This window comes from Carassius carassius, chromosome 44, assembly GCF_963082965.1.
Source record: "Carassius carassius chromosome 44, fCarCar2.1, whole genome shotgun sequence".
NCBI lineage: Eukaryota > Metazoa > Chordata > Actinopteri > Cypriniformes > Cyprinidae > Carassius > Carassius carassius.
The window spans coordinates 5,111,609-5,137,563 of NC_081798.1; the positions used below are offsets into that span (position 1 = coordinate 5,111,609).

Consider the following 25,955-nt stretch of genomic DNA (forward strand, 5'->3'; position numbering starts at 1 on the left):
CAATCTACTGTTAACCAACAGAAATGTGCACTATTGTGTGTGTGGAGAAACTTCTAAACTCTGTATAGACGGTTTCAACGGCAACAACATAAACAAACGTTACTGCGCATGCGCGCTTTTGTGGACCTAACTTAACTTCCGGTAGACTTCCAAATAGAATCAATAACAACAGCCAAGTCCCTCTAGATTAGATATTTTTTGATAACAAACAAAATATGTTTGCTGCGTGGATCAGGCGGACTTAATGAAAATGCTAATTCATTCTTTGCCAGCAGGAGATGTTTTAAAGCATAGACATAAAGCGCGAGAAATAGAGGTTTCCCCAGTAACAGTTGTAAACAAAGCAGAGCTTGTACGCTCACACGCTGCTTCATTAGGCATATAACATGCAAGTCTTCCTTCAGAAATACAGCGATATAAAATCACCTGTGCCTCGTTTTGATATTTAAACATAGGTCCAGATATTTAAACATATTATAGGTCCAGGCGCGTGCGCCCGATGAAACCGTCTATATGAAAAATAAATGTATAGAGAGTGAAATGTTTACTTTCAAATGGAGAAAAAAAAATTTAATAGAAAACATTTGTTAGCATGGATGATTTACATGAAATTTAATGTTTGCAATACACACTGTGCATTGTTTATGATGGCTTTCAGTTAAATAATTAAATATATATATATATTAGCATTTTTATACAACTAAAGTGGGCATGCTGTGATCTGTAGGCTACCGGATTTGTTGTTGTTGTATTTTAACTGTAGGCCTATTTGACAGATTTTGTCCAAAAAAAAAAAAATAACACACACAACCCGGGAGTGGGAGGGAATGGGAGTCATTCTTCCAGGATTGGGACGGGACAGGATTTCCCCCCCTTTTTTTTGCAGGAGTGGGTCGGGAAAGGTTTGAAAATCCACTCCCGTGTCACCCTCTAGTGTGTGTGTGTGTGTGTGTGTGTGTGTGTGTATATATATATATATATATATATATATATATATATATATACAATATGCAAATTATATCATAAAAATGATTTTCATTACTCTGTATTGACATCAACAAGTATCTTAAAATTTAACATAATTTAAGGTTATAAAATCCTAATGTGGAGCTACTTAACAAAAATTTAATATTAATATATGGGTGTAAAAAAAAATTACCTCAAAAAAAATTTCTTAAAGAAAAATAAATAAAATAACAGTTAAGACTGCACTACATTCATGTGTGTCAAGGTGTAAGGAAAATATGTTACTACTTTCTATACTGTATGATAGTTACACCACATGACATTCGTAGAGTCATAAATTTAAACTTATTAAAGAGCTGTATAAGTTTTTCAAAAGAAAAAAAAATGAAAACAAATATGCAAAAAATATAATTTCCAAGAATTAATTTTTAATTGAATTTTTTATGTATTCATCACGGACTCTATTATTTGCTTTACTTCCTAGTCCTTCCTATTATGTTCCAGAGCCAATCACCTGAGCCATACGCAAATGCACATATACGTCATCTGCTAAAAGGGTCTAACCATGGAAGCTAATCAGCCAAACTTTGACCCTTTGATCTTGGCTTTTAAAATTTCCGGTGGTTCCTTTCTGTGGATGCAGTGATGTTAAATAGTTTTAGGAAGTGTGTGCCAAGCTTCCAGTGCAATATGAATAAAAGTTAAAAAGCAGACCGGCAGTAATTAAGAACAGGTGTAGCGCACGTGTGTGTTGGGATTGTGGGCATTACGCGGAAGGATGTCAGATGCTGTTCCCTAATTGCCACTAGCTGAGGATTTATTGTTAATGTTGGACCAACCTCCTTTAACTCCTGAGAGAGAATCATAACCTGAAATATAGATTCATTAAGGATGCATATGGCACGCTGTTCAAATGGGCCCATGAAATATTTCATCTGGAAGACAACTCATGGCTGGCGAACGAACAATTGTTGTTAAAATGATTCATAGGTGGACTAGAATCAGTATTGGAAGAGCATGACATTTTAGCTGTAGAGGGGTTTTACCGTGTTCAATTTGTTCTCGCTACATCTCTTTGAGGAAGATCCTTATTTGCCGGTGCTAAAATATGCATAACCATCAATCACAACAAAAGCTGCTGAGAAGTCTGCTGGTTTGTACTGTAATCAGTGTTAGGCTCAAAAAATTTAATTTATTACTCATTACTTGTTACTCCTTTATAGTTACTTATTATTACTCCCAGCCAACGGTAATTTATCACACTTCTCGTTATGTAAATTTTCTGTTACATGCCACAAAATTGTTAACTATGTCCTTTCTCTTCAGAATTCTACCTTCATATGTGTGCTTCTTTGTGAACGTTGGGGTATATTTACACACTTTTACTTAGTATTTCTTTAGACATAATCATCATTTCTGTTATGCGATCTGATGAGCATTAGTATCTTACACTGTTGTTTCCCTGTGATTTATTTTCTCTTGTCGCTGTTATGACTCATTCGCTGCTCATATGTCACTCATGTTACATCTTCATAACCTCTTTTAATGACAGTTTCACTAAACGTTCTTGTTCTGCATCTGTACATAACAAATCCAGAGAAAAAAATTATACACATGAAACAGTAAACTAATTAACACAATACAAGCAGATGTAGCAATTAGCTTATTCTAAAATTCTACAAATAACATATTTTTGATCATTATATGGCCAAAATCAAATTTAGATTACGATTGGAAGTTACTGGGGAAAGTTATATTATTACAGTAACACATTACTGCCAAAAACTATTTGTAGAGCAGGCATTTTGTCCACTTGTGTTGGTTGATAAGATATAGCTGCTACATTTAATCAGTTTGCCTCTGTTGTGTGGTTTCAGACACAAAGAGTGCTGGGAAGGCATGGAGGATTTTGGTCAGGAGCTTATTGCGTGTGAACCTTTTTCAGGTCACTGATTCATTGCGCCAACGTCTGTATCAGGGGCATTAGTAAACAAAGTTAAGAGCACATGGCATTGCAGTATCACACTCCACTGACGCACCATCCATTAATGCTTTCACTCTCCCTAATGACCGTTTGGGTGAGACGCCTTAAGGATTGCCACACACACACACACATTCAGACATGATACATTTTACTACAGTAGCTTCTCCTTCTATCTCCTGCAAATGGAAACAGTTTTTTTGTGTTTTTTTTCTTCTGAAGGGCTGTTGAATAAAACATGTCAGAAAGTCTTGTGTATGTACTGTAGTTGAATTTAAATAAGTGACCTTGTCTAGATTGTTGTGGTACAGCTGAGTAGTTAAAAATAATTACAAGATGAGTTTTAGTAAGAGGCCTATGCCAAAAGCATTTAAATGACATCTATCATTTACAACAAGATCAGAAAACATAGATGTAAAAATGTTAAATAAAATAAAATATAAAATATATTGACTTTTCAAGTTGTACTTTGTACATTTTATTCCCATCATGTCTTTTCAGTTGAGTGAAGCTGAATACTTATAAGCCAGTTGTTCGGCTGTGTCTTCTGTTTGGCCTTCCAAAAGAGCACAATATCCAATTCGTCATGCCCAGAGCTGTTCCCGTGCTGGTCGCTGAGGAAATACATCAACTTCGCGCTGTGGAACGCTGGAACTGTATCTTTTATGAAAATACCATGGTTTTTTAAATGCCTTGTCAAAAGTATCATCTTAATGCTAATATATAGAAATATGGATTCAGTTTGTATCACCACAATATTTTCTCAGTATAACTAAAACAAACTCAGGCCCAAAATTATAACTTCATCACACCCCCTGCATTAGGCCATGAACATTTGTTCTTTTTTTTTAGATGCTGAAAATGAATAGATTTGTATCAGAGCCTGCATAGTCTATGATTGGCCATTCTGTGCACTTGAATGCATTATGAAGTAGGGTTAATCAAGTTTGTCTCATGTCAGAGATGGTGATTACTTGGGTTCTTTCTTCCTCAAAGTTCCCAACGATTTTTTGATTTCACAATATGTCAGGGAAAGACAGAGAGGGGGGGGGGGGGGGTCAATTTTCTCCTTCCATGATGATTTATTTATTGTCTCTGTTGAAGAGCTCCACTACTCCATCACAAACACACTCCAGGAATCCATAAGGTTGTAACCTCATCATAACAATTCACTGCGAAGCTGGTAAATCATTTCTCCTAAATGTCGCATCTAGCGTGAGGCCTGACTTTTGGGAGGCACTATCTAGCTAATCAGTGCAGTCTGCTTCGAGCGTGTCTTAGAATAGCTGGCAAAATCTCCTCTGATCATGTAATTCATAAAACCACAATCAAAAGTGCCTCTCAAAGGATGTAAATGTCACCCTGTCGGCTTACGGCCCGGGGTTTCAGGACATGGCAATTAAGTTCAACTACCGCCTGTCTCGCAGCCGAACGCGAGATCTTTGCCAATGGACAACTGTGGGCGATGTGATAATTCCTCCAACTAGAAGACTCTCCGTTCGCCCCAGCCATGCCCTACATGCTGCAGACAAATATGAGAATAGAAACAATAAAGCTGAAGAAATAGATCTGTCCACTGCTCAACTTTACAAAAGGGTAGCCGCAGTCGAGACGATCTAAAATCGATCATTTTCATTACTGAGGTGATTTTGAAGGACAGACACGGCGAGACACAGAGGAAGAGCGAGGCTCTATTATGATACTTATCCCTGACAAACACACACAGTTCGCTTACATCCTTCCTTTTATAAAGTTTACTCTTACTTAGAGAGTGACTTATTTTAAAGGAAATTATATTGACTTTTCAAGTTGTACTTTGTACATTTTATTCCCATCATGTCTTTTCAGTTGAGTGAAGCTGAATACTTATAAGTTTTTTAATACATTCTGTTATAGTATGTTGACCTCTTAAGTTTTACTATGTTGTCTTGTTCTAAACTAAACTATTAATTAGGGCTATTTTAAAATATAGAGACATTTTCAGCAAGTGTTGCAATATTTTTAGTGTCATCCATGTACTGCATCACTGACACATTTCACTCACATGAATTGTCAGCAGTACTTAATACATAGCGGTGATACATGACATCTGTCAGCAAACATACTATATAAAGCTCCGCTTTAACACCACAGAATGATGCATCAGTAAATAATCGAACCATTTTCTTTGGCATTTAAAAGTGAAGAAAGGTGCAATGGAATTCTGGCAAGGTGAATATTTCTGATTGATTCTCATTTCAGACAAGCAAGGCCATTTGTAGGCATTTTTTGTATTATTATTTATTTGTTAGTTTTTTGTGAATTCTTGAGTTGACTTCATAGACACTTGCACCAAACATTACATTAGAATGTCCACATAAAGTCAATGATTTTTTATTCTACATTTATTGTTGTTCCCAGTAAATGTACACTACCATTCAAAGGTTTGAGGTCAGGAATGACTTTTTTTATAAATTAATACTTGTATTTGGCAAGGATGCATTAAATTGATTAAAAGTTACAATAAAGACATTTATAATGTGTGACGAGTGGGGCGGGGCCAAGACGTGGGAACAGGAGCGAGGCCGGTGGAGTGATTGGAGATGAGCGACACCTGCGACACTCGCCGGTCTCGAGTCCCACGGAGGAGATGGAGGGATATAAAACCGGAGCGACGACAGTGACGGACGAGAGAGGACCAGGCCTGGGTTTTTAAGTTGTGTTTGGTTTTTATTTGTGCGCGTCAGTTGTCCGTGAGGGGCTGACGCGCTGTTTTGTGTTTATTTTGATTATTAAAGTTTGATTTGATTGTGCGCCGGTTCCCGCCTCCTTCTTCCCGATGATTATGGAGTTTGTACATCGTTACAGTGGTGCCGAAGCCCGGGAGAAGGAGGGACACGCTGCTGAAGATCCCTCGCCGCTGTGGTGAATCCGCGGTGCCATCGAGCAGGCGAGGGAGTGTGCTGCCATGGACGCTCGAGGCGGTGGGCTGGAGTGAGTTGCTGGGGACGGGCGAGCTCGCTGCCGGCCGCCCGTGATGTGGAGGGGCGGCTGCCATCCGTGAGGGAGCGGAGGAATCGGCGCCGTTCGCCAGGTGGCCGGAGCCTGCTGCCGTCCGCCAAGAATGGGGAGGAGCAGGGAACGGGGGACTCCTGCCGGCTTCCCAAAACCGGAGGAGCCGTCGCCGTCCACCGGATGGCAGAGGAGTGTCGTGCCATCCACCTGAGGGCCGTCCAGTGCCACCGCCAGGCACCGCGAAGGAGATCACCCAGCTGGTGGAGGGCCGAGCAGCAGTGCGTCTGGGAACCGGAATTTTTTTTTTCTCCCCTCTCTCGTCTCTGTCGCTCCTCATCCTTCCATCTCCTTTTCTCTCGCCTCGTCTGTCCTACCCCCAGGTTCCCGCAGGTCCCCGTGAGCAGTCTCCCCCAAAGGGGGGGGGGGGGGTGGGGGGGGTGGGAGCACAGTCTCGAGGGTACCCCCCGGCCTGCGAGGGGCGATGGGGGTATGTGACGAGGGGGGTGGGGCCGAGAGACGTGGGAACAGGAGCAAGTCCCACGGAGGAGATGGAGGGATATAAAACCGGAGCGATGACAGTGACGGACAAAAGAGAACCAGGCCTGGGTTTTAGTTGTGTTTGGTTTTTATTTGTGCGCGTCAGTCGTCCGTGAGGGGCTAACGCTCTTTTTTGTGTTTATTTTGATTATTAAAGTTTGATTTGACTGTCCGCCGGTTCCCGCCTCCTTCTTCCCGAAGATTATGAAATTTGTATTGTTACATAATGTAACAAAAGATTTATATTTAAAAAAAATGCTTCTTTTTTTTTTACTATATTAAAGTATCCTTAATTATGTTTTATATACAGTACAAACCAAAAGTTTGGACACACCTTCATATATATATAATATTAAGAAATCTTTTTTGAGCATCACATCAGCATATTAGAATGATTTCTGAGGCATGACACAGAAGACTGCAGCAACCGCTGTTAAAAGATCAACTTAAAACAAAATCTTGTCATATTTCACAATGTTGCAGGTTTTACAAATGCAGACATATATGCATGCAAAAAAGAAATAAATAAATCGTACCGACCCCAAACTTTAGAACGGTAGCTTGATTGTAATTTTTACCTGCATTTAAATGAATTTCCTCTATGACAAAATAAATAATAGCTTAAAATTGTGCTATTTCAGAAGCGTACATATCATTAAAAACCAAAGTAAATGTATTAGAATGTCTAAAAGTTTTTATCAATATGAAGTGAAGGGTTTTGTATTTCACCTTCAAGGATTTATGGATCCAAGAAAGTAGCACTGGCATGGAAACCAAAACTTTTCAGTTTCATATATATTCAACCACACAGTGTCAAAGTTGACCAATCAGAATCAAGTATTCCATTAATGTGTAGTAAAACACTTGTAATAGTATTATTTTTATAGCCTAAGTAACAACTCCCATGTTAAATTATTATTGATTTGTACTGGTTTTGGAGCCAGCTCTGCACTGATACGATCCTGCAGAGAGGACTGCACAAAGCAAACAGATCAATGTCAGGAGAGCAGACTCTCTGCTGTGCTGTCAGCTGTCTGGCTCAGCCCACATGCCCCAGTAGAGTAGATGTACACCCCTAGTGTTTGACACTCTCTGTGCAGCTCTATTAATAACACATCAAAGCTCCAGTGTGCAATAGCTGAATTGCTGTCTTTTAAAATGGACATCTGAAAAGTTCACTACATTTTTATTGCATATTATATTGTGTGAAGGGACCGGAAATGACCTCTTTGTCTGGGAGCTGTACGCTCTTTAGTATTGCTTCACTCAAAGACTCAAAATAACAGCCATTCTTTTTCTCTTACCTGAGGTTTGTGTCCCATTTTGCAAGATGGTCAAGAGAGTATTTAGACCTCACCCTTTGAGAGGAATAGATAAAATAGGCCATTTACACTGCATCAATGCTTCAGCGGGCAGACGCTTTTTTTTTACTTTTAGGAACAGGTTTTTCTGCTCTATCTCTCAAATATGAGCTGATTATGTTTAGTGGAATATAATCACGCTTTATATTACCAATCAGTCAGAATATCCCACCACTGGAGAGCTGTGACTTTTCTATTCGTGAAATAATCAATCTGGGATTCTGATGTTGTGATAAATATGTTGCTTTTTCACTTATGTTCAGGGGAGGAAGAGCATATATGAAGAATCAAAAATATTTTTGCTGCTTGATCAGTTTGCATTATTAATGAGGTAAAGTTACAACATCAATTATTTATATTCAATTCACTTCAGAAGTTTGTGTAAGATTATGTAAGTATAATGTATAATTATTGTTTACAACTGAATCTAGGTTTGTAGTTTTCTTTTATTATTTTTGTTAGTAGTAGTAGTAAGTTGGAGTTTTTATACTGAAGTGAGGAGTTTCTATTTAACTTGGTAAAATATGCCATAGTAAAAAAAAAAAGTATATTTACATTACATTTATTTAATACTAAGTACAGTTCAGATCTACATACTGTATTTACTGACATATCGCTCGAGATGTACTTATATGAAAATTATAATGAAACTTTATTTGGAGTACTACCCATGCACATTGCGCATTTCTTAATATTAAGCATAAAATGTGTTTTAATGTCATTGTTGATGTATGATAATGTAGGATTGTATGATCTTTGAATAATATCAGTCTTTAAATGCAAGATATTTAAAGTGTGCCTGAAGTATACTTGCAATAGTTTCACTTTAGCACAATCAAATATACTTCAGTATATCTTTAGTTGGACTTCAGCACTACAGTACTTCCGCACTTAAAGTGCATTAATCACAAAATTAGTTGGTATACCAGTTTAGTATACTAAAAGTACAACTTCATGGTAATTTTTGTTAAGTACATAAATATGTAAATGTATTTGTAGTATACTCAGCATTAAATAAATGAATATATCTATTTTTCACTGGGGATTGCCAAAAGAAATTCATTCAGTTAGGTCTGATTTTATTTGTGTTTACTTAATTCAGTTAGGTTTCCACATTAAAGCTTATAAGAAAAGAACGTCAATTCTCATTAATTTTGTAAAAAAAATATATATATATATATATTAGTGGACTTGTACAAACGTTCATTTCATTGACATTTACATTGATTTCATTGATATTTTTAAGTGATAATCTGATAATCTTCCCCTCAAATCTCATGTTCTGTCATATACACTACTGTTCAAAAGTTTAAAATGTTCTTTTTTTTTATTAATGAATATGTTTATTCAGCAATAATGCATTACATTTAACAAAAGTGACAGTAAAGACTTGTTACAAAAAAAAAAATCTATTCCAAATAAATTGTTCTTTTGAAACATTATTTTAAATGTATAATACTATTTTTAAAAAATCACTGTATTTTCAATTTTAAAAATGCAGCCTTGGTGAATAATTTTTAAAAAATGTGATCACAGGTGTGTGAATGTCTTCTATTTCACAGTGAGCTATCCATTTTATATAAGTGTTCCCCATCTTGCCAGTTATCTGTAAAACACACAACCTGAGTGCATTCTTTAGATTGATTGTGCTAAAACATACATGAATCAAACTCTTTTGCAGAGGATTATGATTTTACAGTAGGCTGCATTCAGCCGTCAGTACTCCAAAGCAATGCTGAACTCCTCAGTGAGTGTAACTACCGTCATTTGACTTGCGAGATGAAAAACAACTTCTGCCGCTCTGTATATTGCGCTGCAGCTGAAGAGCGAAAGCAAATTTCTGTCATGTTTTCTCTCGCTCAAAAAGCGTGCAGACAAAAGAGTGAGAGAAGATTGCGATGTACCAGGCGAGAGGGTTAGGATGTCAGCTTCCCCAGCCACCTGTCCTGTTCCTCTACCATCTCTCCCTCCAGTCTGATCCTCCGTGAAATGGATTCACTTAGTCCATCATCTGGTCCCCTGTGTGCATTAGAAGATTGGAGCCACTGGAGAGGCCTTCATGCATTTAGAGAGGATTTGCTTTACTTAGAAAGCGCTAAAGGTGTTTGGTCGACGGATGTGCGTTTGTTGTCTTACTTTATCAGTTTGTGTTCTTTGTGTTTATTATCATAGAGTGAGAGCAAATGCATGTTTTTATGGATGCTATCTCAAACGTTGAAGGAAATTGCATTCTTCTCCGTCACTAATGCAAGACATCTGTTGAGATGGGTCAGTCCTGACAGGATAGAGCACCTCGCACCTCCATTTCCTCAGCCCCAGCCATGCTCAAAACTACAGGAATGGAGGGAAAGAGAGAATAGGGAGAGCTGAGAAGATATGTTGAAGAGCCAGGTAGATGGCCACTCTCAGACAAAGCCATGAGATTTGAACGAACAGCCACCGTTGGGTAATATGTGCTTTTACACTTCATTTTCTTAGACCTCACTTGTGATTTTTGACAATGTCAAGTTAGAAAGAAGCTAATTACAGTCTTTGCTCGGTCTCCCTTCACCATCCTGCTTTTAAAAGGAAACAGAAAGCCACTTTTATGTGATCTTTTTTTTTTTTTGTCTGCTAGAGCTCAAAAGCCACGTGTGCATCTAATGGAATGTCTTCTCAGTATTCCAGGTCACTCTTCTCTGGTCCTTAAAGTGCAATGTTTACTTACAGACAATAGCTTCCTCTTCTCAGCTTTCCTCTTCTGCTCTTTCAAGAAAGCTCTGAATTACAGTTTCACAGAACAAGGCTTTTTAGTGTAGTTCAGAGACCAGAGCCTCGTTTTTTTTTTTTTTTTCTGAAGTAATGGTTTTGAAATATTAATATTATATGTATTAATTTGTCATGTGTAAGTTGCATACGGATAATCAAAGGTCATGTTCACATTGCAGCTGCACAACAGATGTTATTATCATTAAATTGAGATTTAACTTTAACGAGAATGCATTATCAGAAAGGGCATCATATTGTAAAAAATAAAAAAAGTTTTCTTTTTAAAAATAAATGCTAAAATAATTGTTTGTTTATTTTCTTTCAAAGAAACCTGAAACAATGTATCAACTTCTCCACAAAAAAATATTAAGCAGCACAGCTGTTTTCAACACTGACAATAATGAGAAATGTTATAATTATTTCTGAAGGATCAGTCAAATAGAACTGTAGTTATATGAAATTGAAATAATATTTCACATGATTACTATATTTACTGTATTTTGATAAATACAGCATTTGAGCATAAGAGACTTCTTTAAAAATAAACTAAACAAAATAAATTAGTAAATACATTTTGTAAAAGTTATAAAGTAATTATACCACAAATTACATAAACCAAATGAAATTATATAATATATAATAATATTTCACACTATTAATATATTTACTGTACTTTGATGCAGCGTTTCTGACCATAAGATACTTCTTAAAAAATAAAAATTGGGAAATGTGTAAATATTTTTTACAATATACTACCGGTAAATAAACTAAATGACTAAATAAATTCCATAAAAGTGAAATTATATTATACTGATATCAGTTATGTAAATTATTTAATTAATATAAATTAATATTTTATATTAAATTCTATTTTAAATTAATGTCTGTAAAATACATTTGTGTACATTAAAGTACTCACCATAGTTTATATATATATATGTGTATATATATATATATATATATATATATATATATATATATATATATATATATATCATTGATTATAGTAATTAATATATTTACATTTAGCATTTTATTATAAGTAATATAAGTAATTTTGTAGGGATTTTTTTTTAATATGCATTTATAATTTGTATTCATTTTAGTTCAGTTTTAGTGAATTTATTACATTAAGTAGCAAAAAAAAAAGAGAGAGAGATTCCCTCAAGTAACGAAAACATTGTTGTAGTTTTAGCTAGCTATAGTAACCTGGCATCCGCTTTATCTGTCTGTCTGTCTGTCTGTCTATGTCGCTCTCTCTCTCTCTCCAAGACAGTGAGCTATAGAGGGAGTGAGATGTCCGCCTTCACTGGGAGTAATTTCATGGCTCTGCATGTGTGGGCAGTGATATGTAGGCAGGCTGTTTCTGAGGAGCTTCTCATTGCTCTCTCGCGGGCACGTAGTGCTGCAAAATTCCATTAACAATCTCACAGCTCGGCCCCACACTGAGTCTGGCTGCACAGGTGGGCTGTCATCTCCCGATAGAAGAGTTCTGCACTACTGTCCTCCCATGGGCAGCCGTGTATTCTAGCAGTCCAACAATAGTGAGAATTGGGGTTAACACAACAGGAAGGTCTTGTGACTTCCTGGAACACAATAATAACAGCGCCACATAAGATGGGAATATCTTATTCTGCTTATCACCGAAAATGGACATGCTGCTTTTGATGCATTATGAGTGCTCTATTTCAAAGGTGCTGCAGTGTTGTTAGCTACTTATTTTTTGTATTATTTTTTTTTTACTGCAAATTCAGACAGTGTGACTCTTTCTGAAAGTTATATCGTTATGCCTGTAGGTGGTGACAAGTGTATTATGAGTGAATCATTCCTCAAGTAATTTGATTGTAAACATGGGTTCTTTCAGAGATGCTAGTTTTGCTATTTTTGTTGGAGCAAAAATAGACTTAGTAGTGCTTAGTAGCCTATTGCTTAAGCAACACTTGGTGCTGTGATGAAATTTGCATTCCATTAGCCTTTTTCCCACTTCCTAGTATCCCAATTCACTGATACATGGTTAATAGCATCTACAGTTGAAAAATGAAGGGATTGAATCATTCATATGAATCAGTTCAAACTCTCTGGTTCTTTTAATCGTTTTAGAAATATTGTTGTTCCTTAATGCTGTTAGACAAAGTTGGAAGCAGAGCCTTCCAAATTACTTGGCCACGTGAACACTTTTTTTGTGCGTTCACACATACAAAACAAATAGATGTAGTTTCACTGGATTAAAATTGCACTGGCATGACCTTGTCACTTCAAATCATTTAGCTAATAAAATTATCCCAATGATGCAGCATGTTTATCAAATAGTGCTTGCAAATATTATTTCAGCTGTGAGCTAGTCATGCACCACAAATATCCAGGTCAAGGACTATTGTTCTCTTTTACACTCTCTCTCTCTGTCTCTCATCTCTCACATATTGTATATCATCTCTTTCTCAGTTTCAAATGACATTAAAAGCTATCAATTTGTGGTAAAACACTTTTTGGTTGTGCTCCCCCAAGGCATTTCCAGTAACCCTTGACAGAAACGACCAAGACATTTGTCATTGCACTTTTTCTCTGCTTTTGTATATCCCTGCAAATGTCATTTGAAATGAGAATCTATTGGTGGGCTGGATTGCTTCGGATGCTCTGTGCCGTGCGTCTTACAGCCTGTCATAATTTCTTTGCCCCAAGGTGGCCGTGACATTTGTTGTGGGTTCAGAGGTTCACCAAGAGACCACAAATGACTTCACCCAAATCGGGAAGCCTTTTCTAATGGGAACAGTTGCTCTCGGTAAGACAAACCTCCACATTTTTATATTTTTTTAGTGGGTGGGGGGGCTTGATCGACAAAGTATTTGGACACTTACGGCAAAAATGCAATTTCATTACATCAGAAACTACAATTACAGTTGATGATAATAAGCCTGAATTGCAGCAAATGACAACAATTCTGTGAATTACTGATGGACAGAGGCCTACATCTTTTCTTGTTCAAGAAGCCATGAATGAAGACACTTCATTTTATCTTATATTTAACATTGTGCATGTACATTGTTTTTGAATTTTTAAACCAAGCACACATAATTTAGTGAACATTTGACTTAAAAAGTATGCTAGTGCGTTAAAGAGTTCCTCCACCCCAAAATGAAGGTTTTGTCATTAATTACTCACCTTCATGTCGTTCCAAACCAGTAAGACCTCAATTCATCTTCGTAACAGAATTAAGATAGTTTTGATGCATTCTGAGAGCTTTCTGACCCTCCATAGACAGCAGTATAAGTAACATGATCAACGTCCAGAAACGTAGCAAGTACATTTGTAAAATAATCCATGTGACATCAGGGATTTAACTGTAATTTTCCGAAGCTACGAGAATACATTTTGTACGCAAAGAAAACAAAAATAATGACTTAATTCAACAATTTGTCTCCTCCGTAGCGCCATTTTGGAGAGTATCCCCTGAACGCAAACAGCGTATACTGTTCTGTGTCAGCCGAACCACACGTTTGCGTTAAGTGGTTACTCTCCAAAATGGCGCTATATGGTGACGTTTGGGTTTAGTGAAATGGAAAGAGAAAAAGAAATGTGAAGAGATCTGGACCCTACAGAGACACCAGTGTGTGTTCATCGCAGCTGGTGTGCTGAGCAGTTAATGAAAGTACCTCTCAAACCTTATCACTGTGACAATGTAGATGTTAGCCAGGAGTCCAGGGAATTCTTTCTCTGTCCCTTTTTCTAATCCTGTTAATTGGCTGCCACACTCAGAGCTGTAAGGTCCTGAGGCAGCCAAACCTCGCTGGCCCGCAGGAGGCTTCTGTCAACAGAACAAACAAAATCTGCCCGCGAGAGTCTCACACATTGCCTTGCTATCATTTACAGCCAAAGCCACTGTGACACCTTTGAATAGACAGCTGTTTGCTCGACGGCTTTTTTAAAGGGCCTAGCATACGCCCCTGTGGAACCTCCATGCACCTAATGGGCGTCTGCTTTTAAGGAGTCACAAGGCCAGGCTTTGTTTACAGTGACAGCGGGGGGAGTCTATTTGTCTACGGTCCAGCTGACAAGAAGGGAATTAGCTGGCCCGGTGTCAAAACAAGTGTATTTTATAACAAAAAAAAAACACCAAATTGCTTATAATGCACATGTCAGCATACTGCTCGGCAGTCGCAAGGTTGTTAGTAACTGCTTGGTTAATGCAGATGCTGTAGAAAAGGTACAAAAAGTGGAGCAATCTCACAAGGGCCCACCGTTTGGTTTACTTGAAATCCAGCTCTGGGCTCTTGGGAGCATCTGCAATTACAAGGGCTCTTACCTTTCGCTGTGCGCCATCTGTTGTAATGTACTGGGTTTAGTCCCCTGCTCCTCGTTCGTATTTATCTTACTGATGATTTTCATTTGGTCCAAGAGAAAATGCAGTTGTGACTGTCAGCACTTTTAAGAGAACATTTATAGAGCTGCTCTCAATTCACTGTTTTTTATTAACAATTGCTAAAACTGAGAGCAAACTTGTAAAATGGACTCCGATTAATTCTGATTGCATGAGCCTCATTCGAAGGCAGTTTTAAAATGGCAGTAAACTTAAAAATGTGACCACGCATTTTATATTAATGAAGCAAGTTGCTGTATGGCAAATGTAAACAGCCTAAAGTTAGTTTAATGAACATTGTTGACGGGAGACTACTTTATTAGATACTGTATGTTAACACTTTTAAGCCATTAAAATAATTTGATAAATCACTGTAAACATGTTATGTTAGATAACCAAATGTTTCATGCTGTGATATCAAAATTAACCCTTTTTTTAAACATGTATTTATACAAATGATTCATTAATATGTCTGAATCAACTTAGATCAATAGGTTGGGTAACTTGATAAAAGATCATTTTTAAGGGAAAGATCAAGTAAAGGTCGTTGATTTAAGCTTGGCAGTATTATCTTGACTAATATTTGTTTCTTCCAATCAGGTGGGATTGTCAACGTCATGCCTTTTTTATTTTCAGAAATCTCCCATGTTAAAACACAGGTAACATTATTATAATTAATATCATAATCAAAACTATTTTCTTGTGCAATTAACTATGTGTCATGAGAATTCTGTGTTGCAATAAAATTGTTTTGGACAGGTTTTATGGTTCAGAAGAGCTGTACTTGGAGGACTTGCTACATGCACACTCTTAAATATATTATGGTAAGTTTAAATCGTTAGATTATGATTTTGGTGAATATGAAATTTTAAATTTGGAAAATATTCGCTTATTTAATAATATAAGCCATATATATAGAAGTGATAAACCCAAAATGAAAATTATTTTACCATTTTTTCACTCTCATGTCATTACACACATTTATGACTTAATTTCTCTACACAAAAGGAATGTTGACATTTGTTCCATTTGATGTAAATCATAAAAATAAAAGTTATTTATTGGCCTCTGGTTCCTTGAAGAACCTTTAACATTCATGGAACCTTTATATTCTACAAATGGATCTTAAAAGTGAAGAAATTTTTGCATGTAAATACCAAAAAAACAAACATTTGTGGACTATTTTCAAATTCATCTGAAGTTATACAATAATTTTGCGTGAGGAACTGAGTAAGGAACATTAAACTACAATAGATGGAGTCAGCTAGGTTATCATTTGTTACTTGGGTGATGTGTCCTTCAGTTTAATATAAATGTAAAACTAGTATCAAGTTCAAAGTTAACAATGCAAAGCCCTCCCTGTTCATTTGTCACAGCAAAAGCACTCGCTTTCTTTAAAATTACCCAGAAAGAGCTGAGCTGAGCGACTTCCATCTGACGTACATGCAGGCCAGAGAAAGACGGAGACGTCTCCTGTCCGTCTCCCTCCTGAGCTGTCCGATTGTCATCTGTCCCTGATGTCTGTCTGATTTTAGCACACCCTGAAAAAATCTCCAACACACTGACGTTTGATCTAATCATCTGTAAAGAAGTTATTGAGTTACCAATCAGCACTATGTTACTCAGGAGACCCAAAGCAATTATGTTGGAGCAGATGAGATGAAAGGAGTCAGCTACAGGAGATGAGATCTCATGCCAGCCTCTTCGGAGACCCAGAATGCACTGCTGCAGCCCTGCCTACTATGGCAGAATACTGTCTTTCCCTCAAATCACTGCGGGTTACCCTGCTCCGCTAATGGCTGACAGTATTTGACAATGGACTCGCATCAGCTTTCCATTCCGGTCGAATCGACTGTTATCGGAAGACTTTTGTTGATACATTATCACACATCAGAGACAGGGCAGTCCACTTAGTCGGCTTAATAAAGAATCACTGATAATTTAGCTCTTGTTGACATGACTCTCAGAAAAATATTTACACTTAAATTTAAGATTTATTTATCTGAATTGCATATAAATTTGTCAAACATTTGGATTACACCGTTTTATTATAAACAAACTAATAACCTATACATATGATACATATTCGACATATGAAACAGGCACGATTTCTGTAACAGTACTAATGAACTACGTGTTTTACATACACAATAACCAGGGGTATTTATTCATGTTTGTTTTAATATCATATATTTTAACTAATATATTTTAACTTGTTTCACAGCTAGCCATATTAAAAAAAAAAATAATATATATATATATATATATATATATATATATATATATATATATATATATATATATATATATATATATATGGAATGGTAAATGTTTTTTAGGCTATATATATTTAGGCTTTCTGTGCCCTGCTTACATGAGCTCCTGCCTCTTTGTAGCTTTATATGATTTACTGCATCTAATTAAAACATATTTATTCTTTCCTCATCCAACATGCTTGCTTGATGTAAATGCATTTGGTGTCACCCAGTTTAACCAACTGAACTCTAATGCCATAATTTCTGTCCAGACACGATTAAGGCCCGTGTTACAGCACCATGCATCTGCTGTGAATGTGTTTTTTTTTTCCGCTATCAGTCATATCCACTTTCTTCTGAAGCATGACAGATGCAGCCCTCCTTCTTTATGGCTCAATTTGGCATCATGTGGTGTTTCTTTAGAGATATTAGACAGCTACCAAACATAACATCCTTCTATCAGCATTAGATGTTTCTTTTTCTAAACAGGTGCTGATATAACTGTCAGATCAAGAATGGATGCAGTATCTTAAAGCTCAAGTTTGTGATGTTAAAATACTTTCTGTTATCCCAGTTTAATATGCAGAGACACTAATTTGTAGTCTGATTCCAGTGAGATGGTAAATGCCAGTAACTTTTTTTTAATCTTGTTTGTGTAAAAAATATTGGGAAGCAAATATTATTATTATTAGAATTTTATTATTATTTTGATTTATTTTAAACTACAGTGCAAACTGTTTTGTCTTATGTGAGCTTAGTAGGTAAACATTATTTATTCTGAAATAAATAGCTTAAAATATTCTTAAAAATAAATATTTGTGATTTAAGCAAAACTGCATGATATCCATTTCTTTCAGAGAATCTTTAATGTCGCTTAATACTTTTCTTACCACATTAACAAATTTTGTCTTTTTGTGAATTAGTTTAGTAAATCTTGTATTAAGGGTTAGGTATTTTTACTCAAAGAAAAATATTTCACATTTCTTAACCATGCTGCCCAGTCTAAGAAAGCCACATTGGCTCAACCAGTATCATAAGTTTGGGGGCGTGACTATCTTGTCTGACTGACCAATGGCAGATGACAGTGTTTGGGAAATTTGCTTGTACACAGTCATTATTATTTTTTTTCTTTGTTTTTTTATTCCAGTCTTCATTAGTTGTTATTGGTAAATAAGTGACTTCATCTTTAAATTGTATGGTATAATGCATTAAATCTACATTGCTTTTTTTCTTAGACTGCATAAATGATTAGCTAATTCTAATTTCAACTAGCACATTACATTCACTTTTGCCATTGTTTGTCATGCACTGCTATTGTAAATCCGTTGTACAGATTTTGTGTTCTAATCTGATTGTGAAACAATAGATGACTTGGCCTCCACTAAGTAGATCCATTTCAGCATAATTTACCTTAATATCGGTAGCATCTTCTAGATTTTCCAATGAAATGCAACTCCCATAGAGTCATTGACAGGGAAATATGCAATATTTAATCTAATTTTATCGGCACTTTGCATCAGTGCTCTCAACTCGACCTGTCGACTGCAGAGTGATTTTATTTTTTTTGTTTTTTGTTTTTTTTTTGTTTGCCAACTCATAATTTTAATATCTAATTATCAAACTGAGCATAATTTTATTTCATGTCCTCTACTGAGAGAGCAGAGGAGGAGAGCTTCTCTGGTTTGCATTGAGATCTTCTGAAGCGTAGCTTGTACAGATTAGAAGATAAATCTCCGGTGGCTTTTGGAGATTGAGAAAAACAGTTTTATGAAGTTGTCTGCTGCCTTTTGAAGCAGATGCTTTTCCTTTGATTTTTGTCAACTTTTTTCAAGTCTTTGTTTCAGAATGATCTTTTATCTTTTCCCTTTTTATCTACAATCACAATATCAACCTAGTTTTACTTGACTTATAAATGTAGTTTTGTAGAGCACTGATTCATAACCAAGAGTCCATCTGTCCCCAGGCGATACTTTAGTAGACTTCAGGGAAAGAGGGTCTGTAAAAGATTAAAACTAGTGATGTAATGGTTCAAACTACTACTAAATTCAAATTAATAATTGTGATTAATCTTATACAATTAAAATAATATACTAATATAATATAATATTCTATAATATAATAATATCTTTTAAACTTTGGGGTATTTAGTTTTTTTTTTTTTTTGTTACATGTAATTAGTATTTAAACTGTCTTTTAACCCATCTATATCTGCAGTTCATTGCTGTTTGTTTTGCATTGCAGCCGATGTTTTACAAGTACAGCAAATGCAATTAGTATCTTTTCATTCTCATTTTTGTAGGCTAATTTATATAGCAGGTTGTATACGTCAGCACATACATTACAGAATAATTGACTTTCACCTCTAGTCATGGATGCCACACTCCCAATTTAAACCTCAGAGTGGATATCTGCTCTTGGAACAGTTGTTTCACTCAGCTGCTGATGTCATTCTCTGCGATAAGACCCACTGAAGGTATACATCACCACCGCAGTGCCGCTCCTGTCAGGCAATGCGTTCCATATCGCCATTCTGACATTTAACAAGTCACTCTTTTGTCATCTCTGAGGAACTGCGCTGCAAATGTCTCCTGCTTCTGATTTAGTTTGCTTTGGGTGGCTGCTGTCCTATCGTAATTGAGTCATCAGTGACTGAGCGGCCTGCGGGCACAGCATTAATGAACCCTGCAGCCAGTGTATGCTGGGCCATGATGATGGTGACTGATGAGTGATTTCTGGTGGATCCCGCCATGCTAGATTTGTCACTAAAATGAGATCCCCACCCCATCCTGACTCCTGTACGACAGAGCATCAAGAACGTCACACAGCCTGTTTGTCAAATGATTGAGTCTTCAAAACAAGCTCAGAACCATCAAGCTGTGACGCATCACGTCTGAGGAGTGCCATAAATCGGACGATGTTTGAAAAGCGACAACGCGATTGATATGAATGCATTGCCACGTAAACGCCAGCATAGTCCTGATGGAAGTACGAGGGGGATGAATGGCGCCGGTGTCATTATTACCGCTCGTTAGAGTAAGCCGTGGCTTGTAATCATTTCTGGTCGTGTAGAGCGTAAGGACTTTCTAAATCATCCTAAACCCATGGAGTGTCATTAACCCTGAGTGGCTGTGTTAGCAATCTAGACTCCATGTTTGACAGACTACTTCACTATCAGGTTACTCACTCACTCTTTCTTTCTCAAAGGGCCGGTTGAGATACTGTGAGTTTCTCAGATATTGCTTATCACAAACCTGCTTGTTACAGTTTCTCAAAGAGCGAGATATTGTTTTATTTATTTTTTTATACATTATTTATTTAAAAAATTGGCTGACCACCTTGGTGAAGAAACAACCTATACCTGCTTTAGAATGTACTTTTCTTTTTTTTCTTTTTTTTTTTGTTTTAGTTTAATGTTCAATTAAATTAAAACCTTTATATATTCTATTTTGGATTTTTAAATCTAGTTTTTGCTGGTCCTTAATTATGATTAAACTGGTTAGGCTGTTGTATACAAAAATGAATGAATGAATTTATTTATTTTTTCAATAACAGGTTTGTTTGATTTACATTTTTGTTTCTCATTTGAAGAAGTTTATGTTACTTTTTTTAACCCACCACACACAAATATGTCAGCTGAGATTTAACTGTGGCAGTAAGAATCTAAACCAACCAGATATAATCAGAAACATAACTATTTTACAAGGTGCCTATTTTGAATGAGTTCATACAATGCAGATCATACAGAAATGTAAATTTTATAGAAAAACTGAAAGCATTAGGGTCCCCACGTCAAACCTAACCATCACTGGGCCATATGCAGATCTTATGAAAATGTATGAATCTTAATCATACTAATTTATATCACCCTAGTGAACAATAAAAATACTAAAATGTTTTTGAAATACATTTATTTAATGCTCAGTATACTACAAATACATAAAAATACCCTGCAGTTGTACTTTTAGTATACTAATCTGGTATACTTAACTATTTTTCTTTTGATGCTTTCTACAAGCTAAATCAGTCTACAACCTCTCCTTACAAAGACAATTAACTTAACAGAAACAGGAAGGCTTAACATAATTAAAGATGTGTGATATTTAATACTACATTTTAACATTTTGAACTCCATTAACCTGTTTTTACTCATCACAGGTCTTGACTGAAACACACAAGGTATAGTTTATTTCAGACGGTGTGGTGATATCGATCCATGGCCTGACCCCATCCTTGAACTCTGCACAGAGGCGGATAGTCCTGTAAAGCTGGCACGATTGAAAGCGTAGCAGCAACCATGGCTTTATACTGTGTGCTATCATTCTTCTCAGTCATAGCAAGGTCTCCTCTGAACCGACTCCAAAAGCCTCTCTGTACATTCAGCCAGCGGAGTCGATCTTATGTTCATTCTCTTGAGACCCCAGAAGAGCGGGACAGAGAGGGAAAGAAAGAGAAGGCGTGGAGTTGAAGGAAACTGAAATGGAGAATGAGACAGAAAGAGAACCAGATGATAGAAAGTGAATGCCAGTATGAAATACATAAAATGAGAAATGGATTTGGAGGAGGAAAAAAGACTAGAATAAAGGGAAAATAGAATAAATACAGCCTAAGCAAAAGGAAAATATAAAGCAAGATAAAGGAATGTATGCTCTTTTTTAAAATCCTGGTGAGGTGCCTATGTAGACAGCATTTTAAGGCATCCTGGGTGTCAAGTGTGTTCCATTACATGCTTCTTAAGATATATTTAGGCTAAATTCATAATTAAATATATTTTTTTATTTGCTTTGTGCAAAAAAGAAATAAATAATTAAGTGGAAAAAAGGCTGCATTTATTTGATTAACACTAAATAATAACAGTAAAATTGGAAAATGTTTTTTGTAATATGTAAAATAACGGAAAAAAATTTCATTTAATTCCTTAGATGGCAAAACTGTATTTTTAACAGCAATTTCTCCAGACTTCAGTGTCACATGATCCTCCAGAAAATCATTCTATGCTGATTTGATGCTCAAGAAACATTATTATTGGTAAACTTTGTGTGGTTTAATATAGTTTACATATATATATATAGAGAGAGAGAGAGAGAGTTTTGATGTATAGAAAGTTTAAAAGAACAAAAATTTTCGTTGTTGTTTTAAATATAATTGCTTGTATGAACGTAGAAAAACCATCATGTCACCTTTTGAATGATGTGTCCTTGATTTAAAAAAGCTCTTTAAAAAATATTATTGGAACCAACATTTTCGGTCTTTTCTAATTAAAGAAGATACCATATTTTAACATATACATAAATAATGTGACACTAACAATGGGCTGCAGAGTTAACTTTGTCTCGGGCCCGCCCATGAAGCCGTTTGACCGACATGTTAAACAACCAATCACAGTTCTTTTCGTTCATCATCACGTTTCTAAGCGTGGAAATGTCGCCACAATAATAGACCGGTGTGACATATTTTAAAGACTCTATGCCGCGAACTTTAAATATTTCACATACTTTTGAAAATCCAGCGTTTAGTTGATCCTGATAATCACTCGTTGTCACAGTTGTAAACACGACGGCTTTCTTCTTTCGTGAGAGGGTTTGGCGCCACGGTATCTTTGTTTCCCGGTGGAACTTTAAAGAACGCGACACACGCGTCTCGCAGAAATCCTGTAGAATTCAACCAATCAGAGGATGGCTTCAACGTTCCTGAAGTGTTTCCACTTTCGTGTCCCATATGCATCAGACGTCCAGCGGTCTGTGGGCTGAGACTAGAGTGAACTGACTTGCCTTAAAGGAACTTTGACCTAAACAAATCAATTGTGAGTCGCATCTCCCATGTGCTTTGTTATTTATGTGCCCAGCATGTAGAGCGTTCCAAATCAGTTGCATATGTGTTTCCATGTCAGTTAGTAGGCCTATGCCGCTTTATAAGACTGCTGCCTAGGCAGTAGACATTGAGGCAGCTCACTAGGTTTCGTAACAGAGTAGTCAAAGAGAATGAGAGTGCATGTGTGTATAAGAGAGGACTCTTGTGGGCCAATCTCATCTGTCACAGCCAAGCTTCATCATTAATATGCAACAGCTGCCTGCTGATGCTTGGCATTGACCCATTTTCTCGCTGAAATATCACCGCAAGGTTCACGGTGTGAGAGAGACGCAGACCTGCACATAATCGGCTTTGTGTGGAACACCCAGGTACAAGGGGGTCTGCTTGAAAACACAAGCACTCATATCTCTAGAGATAATAACTTCCACTTTGTCCGGCACACTTTTGATTAGGAGAGCTACAGGAGTTCAGAAATACTTGTCTGTCCGTCCTCTAAAACTGATAACGACAAAATCCGAAGTCATTACACATTTAAACCAGGTCCCCCTGCAACAAACGTGGCCCGCATAGGAAATGTGCCAATAGCAGGACATCACATGATGGAACAGAACTTCAATAGTATTCATGAGATTCACAGGTTGTAAGAAGGGAGGGTGCAGTGAGATTTGGTGCATATGTAAAGTGTCAAGATATTCACGTTATTATAATCTTTAAGTAGAATAAGGACAGACAGATTTGGCTTGTGGCCTATGATGGAGGGCTCAAGAATGCTTAAAAATGTATTACAGGTGGGGTGGAGGGATGCTGCATAAATTTTCACAAGTGCGAGCAATTAATTTATGTGTACACCTGCGTCATGATTGGCAGGGTTAGATGAACACGCTCCTCCCAACCCTTCAGTTAGATTGTGGAAACACTGGAGGCACAAACTGTTTCAGCACAGAGCTTTTTCTGAAGAGTGTGTTGAAGTACTTTAGCATTAATTATCAAAGCTTTGAGGGAAAGATGTTCTTTCTGCTGTAGAGACGTCTTCCTGCATGATGTCTGGAATTGGTTTTCTCCCACTAGCATGTAATATGTATATGTGGCAAGAAAACATGCAAAATGAATATATCTCCATTGAAACATTTTTTTTCTTTTATTTGATTATCTTTGAATGTTTTCAAATGTGAGCAAAAAATACAGTAAAATATTGTGAAGTAATATTACAGTGTTTATATATATATATATATATATATATATATATATATATATATATATATATATATATATATATATATGTATATGTGTGTGTGTGTGTGTGTGTGTGTGATTTGTATTTATTATGGCAAAACTGAATTTTCACCATCATTACTCCAGTCTTCAGTGTCACATGACTTTCAGAATCTTCTAATATCATCTCTATAATCATTCTCATTCTAATGTGCTAATTTGCTGCTCAATAAACATTTCTTATTATTAACAATGTGGAAAACAGTTGTGCTGCTTAATATTTTTGTGGAAATCATGATAGATTTTGAATGACCCCAAACAGTCAAAATTCTTAATTTGTATTTTTTTGGATGGGTAATTTTTTTTTATTAATGTATTTTGTAGATGTTTTTTATTTTTTATTATTTATTTATTTTTTTGTAGTATATGAACATGAACAGCAATGTACGTTTTTCATTATTCATCACGTACTGTATCATGTAATGTATTATTCACGTGGCATTTAATATTTTATGTTGTTATATATATTTAACAATAATACATTTTATATGTGTTTTATGTATTTATATCTGTAGTGATACCTTTGTATCATATATTTATGTTGTATAATATATTTATTGGGTTTTGTACCATAAGAATCATTTGAAAATCTACCTTTTGTTTTCTCTCTCTCTTTCTCGCAGGTGTTGGGCAGTTTTAGAGATTGTTCCCCAGATGGCCGTGGAGTCACTGCTGGAGGAGAAACTCTTAAATAGCAGCGCAGGACAAACAGAGACGACTCATACAGCACACACATTTATCTACTCCAACATCTCCCTAGAGGAGTGAGTGCATACATGCACGCGAACATATACATTTATATCAGCATGCACTGAGGTTCTTGTACAACAATTGTAAAGATGCCTCGGGAGACATGATACTCGAAGGTTGCTGTCATGATTGCCTTAGTGTAGCCTACCAGGTGTTGTTTTTCATGGGCCAAAGTCTTTTCTAACAAATGCCAGTTCTATTTTTTTGTGTGAAAAAACAACTCGGAGGTTAGATGTGCCACTTTAGTTTTGCTCTGTGCACTGTTGTATTCTGCTGTTATACATCTGCGTTTAAATCACATCTTCATTCTATATTATAATGCATAATGGCAGATAACGAACTAGAGTGCGTTCGATTCTAGTCACAAAGAATTACAGCTCAATAAAACAAGTCGCACAATGAATGACAACGCAAGTGAGACTGAATCCGAACATCACTCAGGCTCTTTTAATCGTTGTCTCCTTGGCTCTATCAGTGACGGGGGAAATGGACTCTTTTTTTAGGACTTTATACATTACAGTACGTGTTTATGTATGAGGCTTGTATTAATATTTAAATGAGCTCTGTTCGGATCAGTGTCATGTGTAATACAAGCAGATAGATTTCTGGCCCTAATGATTCAGAGTTGTTTGTGTGACTGTGGATAGTGTAGCATGATTAGACACGTCAGTCAGCGGTTTCTTCGGTCCCAAGATGCTTCCTCATGCAGCCGTTTTTACCCCGGTACACAACTCGAATGCTGTATGATTGACTAAGCAGCACTTAAGCAGGTGAGGACCCTGTAAATAAGCTTTTCCCTCAGAAACGGTCTCGTTTTAGGCCCCTCCCTCCACCTCGAGCTCTCTGCGGATGGATTCTGCTACCTGGAGATCGCAGAGTTCTGCTTTTTGCATTCCCTCTCATCCGGTGTTTATATCAGCAGGGTTTGT

The 25,955-nt window shown here is 36.5% G+C and overlaps 1 protein-coding gene across 5 annotated transcripts in view; it reads left to right on the top strand.

Annotated features, from left to right (window-relative positions):
- The window catches only part of si:ch211-51h4.2 (uncharacterized), a 111,522-nt gene that overhangs the window by 32,358 nt on the left and 53,209 nt on the right, over positions 1-25,955 (top strand). For all 5 annotated transcript variants that reach the window (XR_009427455.1, XR_009427454.1, XM_059538287.1 and 2 more), the window contains exons 9-12: positions 13,267-13,366; positions 15,542-15,600; positions 15,701-15,765; positions 24,900-25,040. Coding sequence is in view for 3 of the 5 variants with exons in the window: in XM_059538287.1 (XP_059394270.1) it covers positions 13,267-13,366; positions 15,542-15,600; positions 15,701-15,765; positions 24,900-25,040 (365 nt within the window). In the remaining 2 variants the exon portion in view is untranslated. The remainder of the gene's footprint in view (positions 1-13,266; positions 13,367-15,541; positions 15,601-15,700; positions 15,766-24,899; positions 25,041-25,955) is intronic.